The sequence below is a fragment of the Salmo salar genome, chromosome ssa09 (assembly GCF_905237065.1).
Source record: "Salmo salar chromosome ssa09, Ssal_v3.1, whole genome shotgun sequence".
In the NCBI taxonomy this organism is placed as follows: domain Eukaryota; kingdom Metazoa; phylum Chordata; class Actinopteri; order Salmoniformes; family Salmonidae; genus Salmo; species Salmo salar.
The window spans coordinates 151,139,309-151,154,652 of NC_059450.1; the positions used below are offsets into that span (position 1 = coordinate 151,139,309).

Genomic DNA, 15,344 nt, shown 5'->3' on the forward strand with positions numbered 1-15,344 from the left:
GATGAGATCCAGTGTACTGAGATGAGGTCCACTGTGTTGAGATGAGGTCCACTGTGCTGAGATGAGATCCACTGTGCTGAGATGAGATCCACTGTGCTGAGATGAGATCCACTGTGTTGAGATGAGATCCACTGTGTTGAGATGAGATCCACTGTACTGAGATGAGGTCCACTGTGTTGAGATGAGGTCCACTGTGTTGAGATGAGGTCCACTGTGTTGAGATGAGGTCCACTGTGTTGAGATGAGGTCCACTGTGTTGAGATGAGCCTGCTAGGCTAAATTCTGGTTAACACTTTTGGACTGTGTCGCATTTCACTCTCACCCCTGGTCTCTCTCTCCCCAAGTCTCTCTCTCTGAATTTAATTAAATTCACTATCTCTCTACAGTCTCTCTCTCTACAGTCTCTCTCTCTACAGTCTCTCTCTCTACAGTCTCTCTCTCTAGTCTCTCTCTCTACAGTCTCTCTCTCTACAGTCTCTCTCTCTACAGTCTCTCTCTCTACAGTCTCTCTCTCTACAGTCTCTCTCTCTACAGTCTCTCTCTCTACAGTCTCTCTCTCTACAGTCTCTCTCTCTTTCTCACCTGCGGTGTCTCTTGATGAGAAGTCTGTCCATGTAACTGAGACTGTGTTGGGTGAACTCCACCTTCACTGGTCTTCTCTCAGCCCCACTGTCACTCAGGTCTGACTGGGTCCCCATCACTTCCACTGATACTACACGGAGAGAGAGAGAGAGAGAGTAAAAGAAAAGAGAGAAGGGAGATTTGGAGAAGGGGAAGGGGAGAAAGGGAGTTGGGCGGAAAGAGAAAGAAAGGCAGAGACAGAAAAGGTAAGGAGAAGGAGAAGGGATGGACAGAGGGAGAAAGAGAGGCAGAGGGAGAAAGAGAGGCAGAGGGAGAAGGGATGGACAGAGGGAGAAAGAGAGGCAGAGGGAGAAAGAGAGGCAGAGGGAGAAAGAGAGGCAGAGGGAGAAAGAGAGGCAGAGGGAGAAAGAAAGGACAGAGGGAGAAAGAGAGGCAGAGGGAGAAAGAGAGGCAGAGGGAGAAAGAGAGGCAGACACGTTATGGCACTACTCTGGACACATTTGGTGCAATGCCAGCTTTACATTAGGTTTCCCTGCCAATGGGTTGACAGAAGAAATGAGGCAAAATGCAGAAATAAAGGGAGTGAAGCAAAGTCTGTACAAGCATTAGAGAACTAATAAAACGGCCAAACACATTCTCAAGTTAGGCTGCTATCACTGCTATCATTATCTCTACAGTGGAACCCCTCCTATCACTGCTATCATTATCTCTATAGTGGAACCCCTCCTATCACTGCTATCATTATCTCTATAGTGGAACCCCTCCTAACACTGCTATCATTATCTCTATAGTGGAACCCCTCCTAACACTGCTATCATTATCTCTATAGTGGAACTCCTCCTAACACTGCTATCATTATCTCTATAGTGGAACCCCTCCTATCACTGCTATCATTATCTCTATAGTGGAACTCCTCCTAACACTGCTATCATTATCTCTATAGTGGAACCCCTCCTATCACTGCTATCATTATCTCTATAGTGGAACCCCTCCTATCACTGCTATCATTATCTCTATAGTGGAACTCCTCCTAACACTGCTATCATTATCTCTATAGTGGAACCCCTCCTATCACTGCTATCATTATCTCTATAGTGGAACCCCTCCTAACACTGCTATCATTATCTCTATAGCGGAACCCCTCCCAACACTGCTATCATTATCTCTATAGTGGAACTCCTCCTAACACTGCTATCATTATCTCTATAGTGGAACTCCTCCTATCACTGCTATCATTATCTCTATAGTGGAACCCCTCCTATCACTGCTATCATTATCTCTATAGTGGAACCCCTCCTATCACTGCTATCATTATCTCTATAGTGGAACCCCTCCTATCACTGCTATCATTATCTCTATAGTGGAACCCCTCCTATCACTGCTATCATTATCTCTATAGTGGAACCCCTCCTAACACTGCTATCATTATCTCTATAGTGGAACTCCTCCTAACACTGCTATCATTATCTCTATAGTGGAACCCCTACTAACACTGCTATCATTATCTCCTGCTCTAATTATCTCAATATGCAGCAGCCATGACTTTAGCCCTTTCTGCAGCAGTAAGCACTTTCCACAGGACCTGAAGAGATCAGAGGAGAGTGTGGGGGGGGCGCTTAGTCCAGAGCAAGATGGAAAGAACATTAGTCTTCATCCTTCACTTCTAATCCTCTTCCTGTCCTAAACATTAGCTCCAGTCCTAGTCTTTAATCACCATTATCCACCCCTTAAAGATGGAATCCTCTGCCCCAACACAGCTGTAACTGAAACAGTGTTACTGTCTGGCCCAACACCGCTGTAACTGAAACAGTGTTACTGTCTGGCCCAACACCGCTGTAACTGAAACAGTGTTACTGTCTGGCCCAACGCCGCTGTAACTGAAACAGTGTTACTGTCTGGCCCAACACCGCTGTAACTGAAACAGTGTTACTGTCTGGCCCAACACCGTTGTAACTGAAACAGTGTTACTGTCTGGCCCAACACCGCTGTAACTGAAACAGTGTTACTGTCTGGCCCAACACCGCTGTAACTGAAACAGTGTTACTGTCTGGCCCAACACCGCTGTAACTGAAACAGTGTTACTGTCTGGCCCAACACCGCTGTAACTGAAACAGTGTTACTGTCTGCCCCAACACCGCTGTAACTGAAACAGTGTTACTGTCTGGCCCAACACCGCTGTAACTGAAACAGTGTTACTTTGAACACCGCTGTAACTGAAACAGTGTTCTGTCTGCCCCAACACCGCTGTAACTGAAACAGTGTTACTGTCTGCCCCAACACCGCTGTAACTGAAACAGTGTTACTGTCTGCCCCAACACCGCTGTAACTGAAACAGTGTTACTGTCTGGCCCAACGCCGCTGTAACTGTTTTTTGGGGAGCGTCACACATCAAGGTAAATTGCAGTTCATATGCTGCTGTTCTGTCACGCGTGCGATGATGTCAGTCGGGGAAAAACAGTTTTGTTGTTGTAATATTACAAACAGACCTGGTAGTTTGACCTTTAACTCCCCCCCAAAACCTAACCTCCTTCAGTATGGTGCTTTCTCACCCACCACAGGAATACATACGGTATGTAGCTACTATAAACGGTATGTAGCAGTACCTCTACAGTGTTTCACCACAGGGATACATACGGTATGTAGCAGTACCTCTACAGTGTTTCACCACAGGGATACATACGGTATGTAGCAGTACCTCTACAGTGTTTCACCACAGGGATACATACGGTATGTGCAAATGAAGAAAGGTATGTAGCAGTACCTCTACAGTGTTTCACCACAGGAATACATACGGTATGTAGCAGTACCTCTACAGTGTTTCACCACAGGGATACATACGGTATGTAGCAGTACCTAAGTGTTTCACAAGGAATACATACGGTATGTAGCAGTACCTCTACAGTGTTTCACCACAGGGATACATACGGTATGTAGCAGTACCTCTACAGTGTTTCACCACAGGGATACATACGGTATGTAGCAGTACCTCTACAGTGTTTCACCACAGGGATACATACGGTATGTAGCAGTACCTCTACAGTGTTTCACCACAGGGATACATACGGTATGTAGCAGTACCTCTACAGTGTTTCACCACAGGGATACATACGGTATGTAGCAGTACCTCTACAGTGTTTCACCACAGGGATACATACGGTATGTAGCAGTACCTCTACAGTGTTGCTTCTCTACATAACAACCCCAAACATCACTACTGTACTGCTGTTTAACACAACACAGAAGAGGAGGATGAGGAGGAAGACGTCAACACAGACTGAGACCCAGTACTATAGCTCTATCATTTCAGGGCAGTGAAAGAGACAGAGAAGATTTGTCACATGACTGGACCAAACAATGTTTCACAATATGAGTTATACAAGCACTGAAAGAGGGAGAGAACGAGGGAGAGACAGAGAAAGAAAAGAGGGCAGGAGAAAAGGATGCAGGTATATGTTGAGTACTTCTGCCTATAGTTTTTACTATTACCAATCATCCATAGCTGTCTCAGTGTATGTGTATTTCTAGTACGTTCCCCTGTCTGTCAACAAAACAATTAGTCATTGCATGGTGTGTGTGTGTGTGTTCGTGTTATACCTGTCCGGGCTTGGAAGGGTCTCCAGATTGCATCTCCTCTCTCTCCTCCCTCTCCTCTCTCTCCTCCCTCTCCTCTCTCTCCTCTCTCTCCTCCCTCTCCTCTCTCTCCTCCCTCTCCTCTCCACTGCCTGAGTGCCTCCTGAAAGGAGAGCGCTGACTCCTCCTCATCATATTCTCCTCCCAGCAGTGAGGTAGTCAGCATCTCCTTCTCCTCTTCATCCTCCAGTTCATCAAACTCATCTTCCTCCTCCGTCAAGGGATTCACAACTAAAACCTGTGACATTGAGAAACACAATGATCACTTTAAGAAAGGAGGAAGGTAGCATGTTTAATAACCTGGCTAAGGACATTATCTACCGATGACCTCTCACCTGGCTTCCCTGTGCATCGTGGGTATGTGTAACAGCGGGAGCGGCCTGGGTCCTTCTCTCCGGCCCCCTCGCCCCTCCACCTCGCCAAGCCGTCTGGGAATCAGGCTTGGGGTCGGGCTGGACTTGTCTCTGGAAGCGACTCACTACATCCAGCGTGCTCACCGAGGTCTGGATCTCTGTCTGTGAGGAGAGCAGGGCAGTGATGAGTGACACGCACGGCCACACACACACACACACACACACACACACACACACACACACACACACACACACACACACCTTTACAACTACTCCTGTTGCTACAGTATGGCTCTGAGAAGATGGCTCAGGGCTACCAGTTCTATTCACACTATTCTATGCTGCCCAAGTCACCATGTATATAATTACCCATGAAGCACATGGGCTCATTCACAAATTCTCCTCCTGACCCCTGAAACAGGAAATCACTTCCACCATCAAATTACATTATTTAAATTATATCCACACATCAAATATGGATCAAATATGAACGTCCTCCATGAGTATGCCTTAAAAACAGGGTCTGATTGATTCTCTCTGTACCAGGGGCCAAGACTATTATTTCTTCTATCAATCACCAGTGTGACCACACAGGATAACCTAGCTCTATCAACGATGCTGTGTCCTTGAGGGATCAGCCTCACTGGGAGGGAGGGAGGGAGGGAGGGAGGGAGGGAGGGAGGGAGGGAGGGAGGGAGGGAGGGAGGGAGGGAGGGAGGGAGGGAGGGAGGGAGGGAGGGAGGGAGGGAGGGAGGGAGGAGAGCTAGAGAGGGAGGGAGGGAGGAGAGCTAGAGAGGGAGAGAGGGAGGAGAGCTAGAGAGGGAGGGAGGGAGGGAGGGAGGGAGGGAGGGAGAGAGAGAGAGAGAGAGAGAGAGAGGGAGGGAGGGAGGGAGGGAGGGAGGGAGGGAGGGAGAGCTAGAGAGGGAGGGAGGGAGGAGAGCTAGAGAGGGAGGGAGGGAGGAGAGCTAGAGAGGGAGGGAGGGAGGAGAGCTAGAGAGGGAGGGAGGGAGGAGAGCTAGAGAGGGAGGGAGGGAGGAGAGCTAGAGAGGGTAATATAATAGGAGAAAGAAATGAAAGCAGGAGAATAAGGAATATAAACTCAGCAAAAAAAGAAATGTCCCTTTTTCAGGACTCTGTCTTTCAAAGATAATTCATAAAAATCCAAATAACTTCACAGATCTTCATTGTAAAGGTATAAACACTGTTTCCCATGCTTGTTCAATGAAACATAAACAATTCATGAACATGTACCTGTGGAATGGTCGTTAAGAAACTAACAGCTTACAGACGATAGGCAATTAAGGTCACAGTTCTGAAAACTTTCTACTGACTCTGGAAAAACACCAAAGAAAAATTCCCAGGGTCCCTGCTCATCTGCGTGAACGTGCCTTAGGCATGCTGCAAGGAGGCATGAGGACTGCAGATGTGGCCAGGGAAATAAATTGCAATGTCCGTACTGTGAGATGCCTAATACAGCGCTACAGGATGGACAGCTGATCATCCTCGTAGTGGCAGACCACGTGTAACAACACCTGCACAGGATCGGTACAGCCGAACATCAAACCTGCGGGACAGGTACAGGATGGCAACAACAACTGCCCGAGTTACACCAGGAATGCACAATCCCTCCATCAGTGCTCAGACTGTCTGCAATAGGCTGAGAGAGGCTGGACTGAGGGCTTGTAGGCCTGTTGTAAGGCAGGTCCTCACCAGACATCACCGGCAACAACGTCGCCTATGGGCACAAACCCACCGTCGCTGGACCAGACAGGACTGGCAAAAAGTGCTCTTCACTGACGAGTCGCGGTTTTGTCTCACCGGGGGGGTGATGGTCGGATTCGCGTTTATCGCCGAAGGAATGAGCGTTACACCGAGGCCTGTACTCTGGAGCGGGATCGACTTGGAGTGATACTGGAGGTGGAGGGTCCATCATGGTCTGTGGTGGTGTGTCATAGCATCATCAGACTGAGCTTGTTGTCATTGCAGCCAATCTCAAGGCTGTGTGTTACAGGGAAGACATCCTCCTCCCTCATGTGGTACCCTTCCTGCAGGTTAATCCTGACATGACCCTCCAGCATGACAATGCCACCAGCCATACTGCTCGTTCTGTCCGTGATTTCCTGCAAGACTGGAATGTCAGTGTGTTCTGCCATGGCCAGTGAAGAGCCCGGATCTCAATCCCATTGAGCACATCTGGGACCTGTTGGATCGGAGGGTGAGGGCTAGGGCCATTCCCCCCAGAAATGTCCGGGAACTTGCAGGTGCCTTGATGGAAGAGTGGGGTAACATCTCACAACAAGAACTGGCAAATCTGGTGCAGTCCATGAGGAGGAGATGCACTGCAGTACTTAATGCAGCTGGTGGCCACAACAGATACTGACTGTTACTTTTGATTTTGACCCCCCCCTTTGTTCAGGGACACATTATTCCATTTCTGTTAGTTACATGTCTGTGGAACTTGTTCAGTTTATGTCTCAGTTGTTGAATCTTGTTATGTTCATACAAATATTTACACATGTTAAGTTTGCTGAAAATAAACGCAGTTGACAGTGAAAGGACGTTTCTTTTGTTGCTGAGTTTATTATATCCAAATATCCTACAAATGTCAAAAGTATAGGTGTGGACGTTTAAACAACATTGGGATCGTTAACGTTTAGAAAAAATCCCCTAAAATCCATTACAAAATTAAAGTCACAGTATAGTTTTCACAAAACTACCACTAACAAGTCCCAATCATCATCATAAAGGGAAACATATAAGTGTAAATAACTCAAGTAACAATGCTGTAACATTAGTAGGAGATGTGCATCTTGGAGATAAAGCGATCGGCACGTCATCATCGTTAACGGTTGGAAAAATGGCAGAGAGAGACGGGGACGAGACAGCAGCTAAGTCCTTCATGGCAATACTTTGAGAAGTTAAATGAGAAGGTGGTTAAATAAACGCAAACTTTGCAAGGTGGAATTGAGCTACAGTGGCAGTCAGTGGAGGCTGCTGAGGGGAGGACAGCTTTTAATAATGGCTGGCACGGAGTAAATAGAATCAAACACATGGAAACCATGGAAACCACATGTCTGATGTATTTTGACACCATTCCACAGATTCCACCCCAGTCATTACCAAGAGCCCATCCTCCCCAATTAAGATGTCACCAACCTCCTGTGGTGGAATACTTAACCATCTGAAAGCGAGTCACCAGACGAGCCAACCCGTTGCTGGCAGCAGTGCGATAAGGGAGTGAGAAAATCACAGCGATAATTACAGAAATGATTGCAGTTGATATGCTGCCATTGTCGATGGTAGAGGATGTCAGCTCCAATGCCCTGATGGCATATCTAGAACCAGACTACAGCATGAAAAACCCTGATGGCCTGGATGGACAAATTGTACAACGGTTGCTCTGCAAGTACAAAGCGTGAGCTCTCAAACACCAGACTGTACTTGGTGTTAACAACAAATTGTTGGGACGTCTATGAACACGCCGTCATACATCACTGCAACGAGCCATCACATTGATGACATTTCTCACGTTCTGACAACTGAGAACATGGAGGAGAGGGACACAGCAGAGAACCAAAAACAGCATTAAACAACATGGTTGCTGAGTGGATGGGGGACAGCAGTAAGGTTATCTGGGTGTCCTCTTGGACAATAAGCTTCAGTTGAGTAAATGTACAGACCTGATCTACAAAAAGAGTCAACAGAGGCTGTACTTTCTCAAAAGCTGGGATCTTTTAATGTTAATCGTACTATACTGACTCTGTTTTACAAATCTTTCATTGAGAGTATTTTAACTTTTTGTGTTGTTTGTTGGTTTGGCAATGCCACTGTCAGCCAGAGAAATATGCTGAGAAGGATTATTACCACAGCAAGCAAGGTACTTGGAGTCAAACAGTCAGGCATGGATGAGATCTTTAAGGTCAGGGCCCTCTGCAAGGCTCACAAAATAATTTTAGACCCAAGTCACCCCCTGTACCCAGACTTTGAACTACTCCCCTCTGGGCGCAGGTATAGGGCACCCCTCAGCAGGAAAAACGCAAATAGACAATCATTTGTGCCAGGTGTGATATCTCTCCTAAATAGCTCGGGCTAATGTTCCCATCGACTCAGTAAGGCCAGTAGGCTAGTCTTTTTCCAAAAAAGTTGTATTTATTTATTTATTATTAAAAATATATATATATTGGTATGTAACTGTTATGAAAGTTGTATTGTCAATTTTGTTTTGTATTTAAACGCCACTTTAAATGTGTACATGACACTGCAACAACATTTCCCAATGGGGACAATAAAGTCAGTAATAGTAATAGGTGAGAGCCGTATGTTAGCTAGCCAAGACTGCATTTCCCCCTAGTGGTAAAATCAATGGTTTATATACATCAGTGGGTCATACGCACGATCATACTGTATCTGAATAGTGAATTCACGTCATTTTTGAAGATTTTTTTTCTTCTTATCGTTTAAAAAAAATACATATATTTTTTTTAAATGGTAGTTTACATCCCTAGTCAAAAGAACACCTTAAAAACACATCTTAAAGGTGGTATACAGTGAGGGAAAATGATTTTGTACGTTTGCCCACTTACAAATAAATGATCAGTCTATAATTTTAATGTTAGGTTTATTTGAACAGTGAGAGACAGAATAACAACAAAAAAATCCAGAAAAACACATGTCAAAAATGTTATAAAATGATTTGCATTTTAATGAGGGAAATAAGTATTTGACCCCTCTGCAAAACATGACTTAGTACTTGGTGGCAAAACCCTTGCTGGCAATCACAGAGGTCAGACGTTTCTTGTAGTTGGCCACCAGGTTTGCACACATCTCAGGAGAGATTTTATCCCACTCCTCTTTGCAGATCTTCTCCAAGTCATTAAGGTTTCGAGGCTGACGTTTGGCAACTCGAACCTTCAGCTCCCCTCCACAGATGTTCTATGGGATTAAGGTCTGGAGACTGGCTAGGCCACTTAATGTGCTTCTTCTTGAGCCACTCCTTTGTTGCCTTGGCCGTGTGTTTTGGGTCATTGTCATGCTGGAATACCCATCCACGACTCATTTTCAATGCCCTGGCTGAGGGAAGGAGGTTCTCACCCAAGATTTGATGCTACATGGCCCCGTCCATCGTTCCTTTGATGCGGTGAAGTTGTCCTGTCCCCTTAGCAGAAAAACACCCCCAAAGCATAATGTTTCCACCTCCATGTTTGACGGTGGGGATGGTGTTCTTGGGGTCATAGGCAGCATTCCTCCTCCTCCAAACACAGCGAGTTGAGTTGATGCCAAAGAGCTCCATTTTGGTCTCATCTGACCACAACACTTTCACCCAGTTGTCCTCTGAATCATTCAGATGTTCATTGGCAAACTTCAGACGGGCATGTATATGTGCTTTCTTGAGCAGGCGGACCTTGCGGGCGCTGCAGGATTTCAGTCCTTCATGTGTTACCAATTGTTTTCTTGGTGACTGACAAGATCATCTCGTGTAGTTCTGGGCTGATTCCTCACCGTTCTCATGATCATTGGAACTCCACGAGGTGAGATCTTGCATGGAGCCCCAGGCCGAGGAAGATTGACAGTTCTTGGCGATTGTCTTGTAGCCCATTCCAGCCTTGTGTAGGTCTACAATCTTGTCCCTGACATCCTTGGAGAGCTCTTTGGTCTTGGCCATGGTGGAGAGTTTGGAATCTGATTGATTGATTGCTTCTGTGGACAGGTGTTTTTTATACAGGTAACAAACTGAGATTAGGAGCACTCCCTTTAAGAGTGTACTCCTAATCTCAACTCGTTACCTGTATAAAAGACACCTGGGAGACAGAAATCTTTCTGATTGAGAAGGGGTCAAATACTTATTTCCCTCATTAAAATGCAAATCAATTCATAACATTTTTGACATGCGTTTTTCTGGATTTTTGTTGTTGTTATTCTGTCTCTCACTGTTCAAATAAACCTACCATTAAAATTATAGACTGATCATTTCTTTGTCAGTGGGCAAACGTACAAAATCAGCAGGGGATCAAATACTTTTTTCCCCTCACTGTAGAGTTGATATATGAGATGGTGACGTTTGGATCCATTTAGCTAAATTACCCAATGTCTTTCAGTCTAGACGTACTGCAGAGTTGATCTAGTTTAAAAGCTGTATTTTCTATACACATGTTGTTTATTGTTTGTATGTGTGGCTGGCTGGAGACCATTTGAATATGACGAGTGACCCAGTTCCAGAGTGGAGGGTGATGGAACTGGACTGACCCCAAAACAACCAGGGTGAGAGACGGACAGGCTTGACCTGACACATCACTGGGAACAAACACACACACACACACACACACACACACACACACACACACACACACACACACACACACACACACACACACACACACACACACACACACACACACACACACACACACAGCAGGAGTACTCTAAAACTGTGTTCGAATACCCATGCTAACATACTGTATACTACATACTTAATGAGTATATACTATTAGTTCATTTTAGTATACTGTAAACAAACGGTATCCTTTCAGTTGAGCATACTAGTAGCCCTTCAACTGTCTACCGGATATTGATGCTGTTGCTATGCAACTTCTTGCAAGCTTGGTTACCATAACAAAGGACTAGCTAGACACCTTACGACTTCATTAACAATGTCCATTAAGAACGCATAACGACTGTACCACTTAGCTAAGAATGACTGTAATAATCAAGTCAATAGGGTGCGTTCGTAAATTCTCATCTGAGTGTGCCAGTGTGAGGTGTTCTCTCATTTGTATCTGGAAGTAGCTAGCAAGCTAGCCAATGTTAGCCAGTTAGCTTGGGTGCTTGACGCTCGGTCAGAACTCTCAAATCAACCCTACTCGATGTGTGCGCTCTGACGCTCTGAATTTAGAACGGACAATCTGAGAACGCTCCGAATTTAGAACGGACAATCTGAGAACGCTCCGAATTTAGAACGGACAATCTGAGAACGCTCTGAATTTAGAACGGACAATCTGAGAACGCTCCGAATTTACGAAAGCCCAGAGCGCTCTTCTGAGCAGCCTCTGGCACTCCAGATTAAATTTACGAACACACCCTTAGTAGCCAACTACCGTTAGGTAGCTAGCTGACATACCACTACATACTGCTGTAATTATATGCTGTGCGGTTCGTAAGGATAGCGTAGCTAACAAATTGTCAGCCAACGTAACTTATTTTGAAAAGTCATTACTTTATTACATTACTCAACATTTTCTTAACATTTGTCATAATTAGTTAAAGCAATGAATTTGTATCCGCTCTCGTCGGATACAAAGCATATTTTCTGCCATTTTCTTCAAATCTGAAAACGTTGTGAACCACGACCATTTTCTGAACCACGCTCATTAGCATTATGGGCCCTAAAACCACAGAAATAGTGTCCACTGCTTCTTCGTATTTTGGCGAATGTAGTACAATGTCCGGGAACTTTTGGCATATTAACTATACCCATACTATGACCAACAAGCATACTACATACTCAATTTATGTCACAAATAGTACGGTTAGTATGAGTATTCTAACACAGCTTAAAACAGACAGACAGAGACACCACAGAGAAAAATATGTAAAAAGGGAAACAACCCACACAGACAGAAAAACAGCCCAGTAGGTCAAAGATAGACAGAGATATAGACAGAGATAGAGAGAGATAGAGACAGAGATAGAGACAGAGATATAGACAGAGATATAGACAGAGATATAGACAGAGATATAGACAGAGATAGAGACAGAGATATAGACAGAGATAGAGAGAGACAGAGATATAGACAGAGATATAGACAGAGATATAGACAGAGATAGAGAGAGATAGAGACAGAGATATAGACAGAGATAGAGACAGAGATAGAGAGAGATATAGACAGAGATATAGACAGAGATATAGACAGAGATATAGACAGAGATATAGACAGAGATATAGACAGAGATATAGACAGAGATATAGACAGAGATATAGACAGAGATAGAGACAGAGATAGAGACAGAGATAGAGACAGAGATAGATAGAGACAGAGATATAGACAGAGATAGGGAGAGACAGAGATATAGACAGAGATATAGACAGAGATAGAGAGAGATAGAGACAGAGATATAGACAGAGATAGAGACAGAGATATAGACAGAGATAGAGAGAGATAGAGACAGAGATAGAGAGAGATAGAGACAGAGATATAGACAGAGATAGAGAGAGATAGAGACAGAGATATAGACAGAGATAGAGAGAGATAGAGACAGAGATATAGACAGAGATAGAGAGAGATAGAGACAGAGATAGAGAGAGATAGAGACAGAGATATAGACAGAGATAGAGAGAGATAGAGACAGAGATATAGACAGAGATAGAGAGAGATAGCGACAGAGATATAGACAGAGATAGAGAGAGATAGAGACAGAGATATAGACAGAGATAGAGAGAGATAGAGACAGAGATATAGACAGAGATAGAGAGAGATAGAGACAGAGATAGAGAGAGATAGAGACAGAGATATAGACAGAGATAGAGAGAGATAGAGACAGAGATATAGACAGAGATAGAGAGAGATAGAGACAGAGATAGAGAGAGATAGAGACAGAGATATAGACAGAGATAGAGAGAGATAGAGACAGAGATATAGACAGAGATAGAGACAGAGATATAGACAGAGATAGAGAGAGATAGAGACAGAGATATAGACAGAGATAGAGAGAGATAGAGACAGAGATATAGACAGAGAGAGACGGAGATAGAGACAGAGATAGAGAGAGATAGAGACAGAGATAGAGAGAGATAGAGACAGAGATATAGACAGAGATAGAGAGAGATAGAGACAGAGATTTGGACAGAGATAGAGAGAGATAGAGACAGAGATATAGACAGAGAGAGAGAGATAGAGACAGAGATATAGACAGAGATAGAGAGAGATAGAGACAGAGATATAGACAGAGATAGAGAGAGATAGAGAGAGATAGAGACAGAGATATAGACAGAGAGAGAGAGATAGAGACAGAGATATAGACAGAGATAGAGAGAGATAGAGACAGAGATATAGACAGAGATAGAGAGAGAGAGATATAGACAGAGATAGAGAGAGATAGAGACAGAGATATAGACAGAGAGAGACGGAGATAGAGACAGAGATAGAGAGAGATAGAGACAGAGATAGAGAGAGATAGAGACAGAGATATAGACAGAGATAGAGAGAGATAGAGACAGAGATTTGGACAGAGATAGAGAGAGATAGAGACAGAGATATAGACAGAGAGAGAGAGATAGAGACAGAGATATAGACAGAGATAGAGAGAGATAGAGACAGAGATATAGACAGAGATAGAGAGAGATAGAGAGAGATAGAGACAGAGATATAGACAGAGATAGAGAGAGATAGAGACAGAGATATAGACAGAGATAGAGAGAGATAGAGACAGAGATATAGACAGAGATAGAGAGAGAGAGATATAGACAGAGATAGAGAGAGATAGAGACAGAGATATAGACAGAGATAGAGAGAGACAGAGATATAGACAGAGATAGAGAGAGATAGAGACAGAGATAGAGACAGAGATATAGACAGAGATAGAGAGAGATAGAGACAGAGATATAGACAGAGATAGAGAGAGATAGAGACAGAGATATAGACAGAGATAGAGAGAGATAGAGACAGAGATATAGACAGAGATAGAGAGAGATAGAGACAGAGATATAGACAGAGATAGAGAGAGATAGAGACAGAGATATAGACAGAGATAGAGAGAGATAGAGACAGAGATATAGACAGAGATAGAGAGAGACAGAGATATAGACAGAAACAAAGATAGAGAAAGAGACAGAGATAAGACACAGAGACAAAGATAGAGAAAGAGACAGAGATAAGACACAGAGACAAAGATAGAGACAGATAGAGATAGAGAAAGACATAGAGATAGACATAGAGATAGACATAGAGATAGAGAAAGACACAGAGACAGAGATAGAGAAAGACACAGAGATGGAGACAGTCAGAGATAGAGACAGAGACACTACAGAGATAGAGAGAGATAGAGACAGAGATATAGACAGAGATAGAGAGAGACAGAGAGAGAGAGATAGAGACAGAGATATAGACAGAGATAGAGAGAGATAGAGACAGAGATATAGACAGAGATAGAGAGAGATAGAGACAGAGATAGAGAGAGATAGAGACAGAGATATAGACAGAGATAGAGAGAGATAGAGACAGAGATATAGACAGAGATAGAGAGAGATAGCGACAGAGATATAGACAGAGATAGAGAGAGATAGAGACAGAGATATAGACAGAGATAGAGAGAGATAGAGACAGAGATAGAGAGAGATAGAGACAGAGATAGAGAGAGATATAGACAGAGATAGAGACAGAGATAGAGACAGAGATAGAGAGAGATAGAGAGAGATATAGACAGAGATAGAGAGAGATAGAGACAGAGATATAGACAGAGATATAGACAGAGATATAGACAGAGATAGAGACAGAGATATAGACAGAGATAAAGAGAGATAGAGACAGAGATATAGACAGAGAGAGACAGAGATAGAGACAGAGATAGAGAGAGATAGAGACAGAGATAGAGAGAGATAGAGACAGAGATAGAGAGAGATAGAGACAGAGATAGAGAGAGATAGAGACAGAGATATAGACAGAGATAGAGAGAGAGATAGAGAGAGATAGAGACAGAGATATAGACAGAGATAGAGAGAGATAGAGACAGAGATATAGACAGAGATAGAGAGAGACAGAGATATAGACAGAGATAGAGACAGAGATA

The 15,344-nt window shown here is 43.9% G+C and overlaps 1 protein-coding gene across 1 annotated transcript in view; it reads right to left on the bottom strand.

Annotated features, from left to right (window-relative positions):
• The window catches only part of LOC106609378 (zinc finger B-box domain-containing protein 1), a 73,989-nt gene that overhangs the window by 23,419 nt on the left and 35,226 nt on the right, over positions 1–15,344 (bottom strand). Inside the window, exons 8-10 of the mRNA XM_045724819.1 lie at positions 4,548–4,727; positions 4,177–4,450; positions 583–712 (exon numbers count right to left, since the gene is read on the bottom strand). Of these exons, the coding sequence (XP_045580775.1) occupies positions 583–712; positions 4,177–4,450; positions 4,548–4,727 (584 nt within the window). The remainder of the gene's footprint in view (positions 1–582; positions 713–4,176; positions 4,451–4,547; positions 4,728–15,344) is intronic.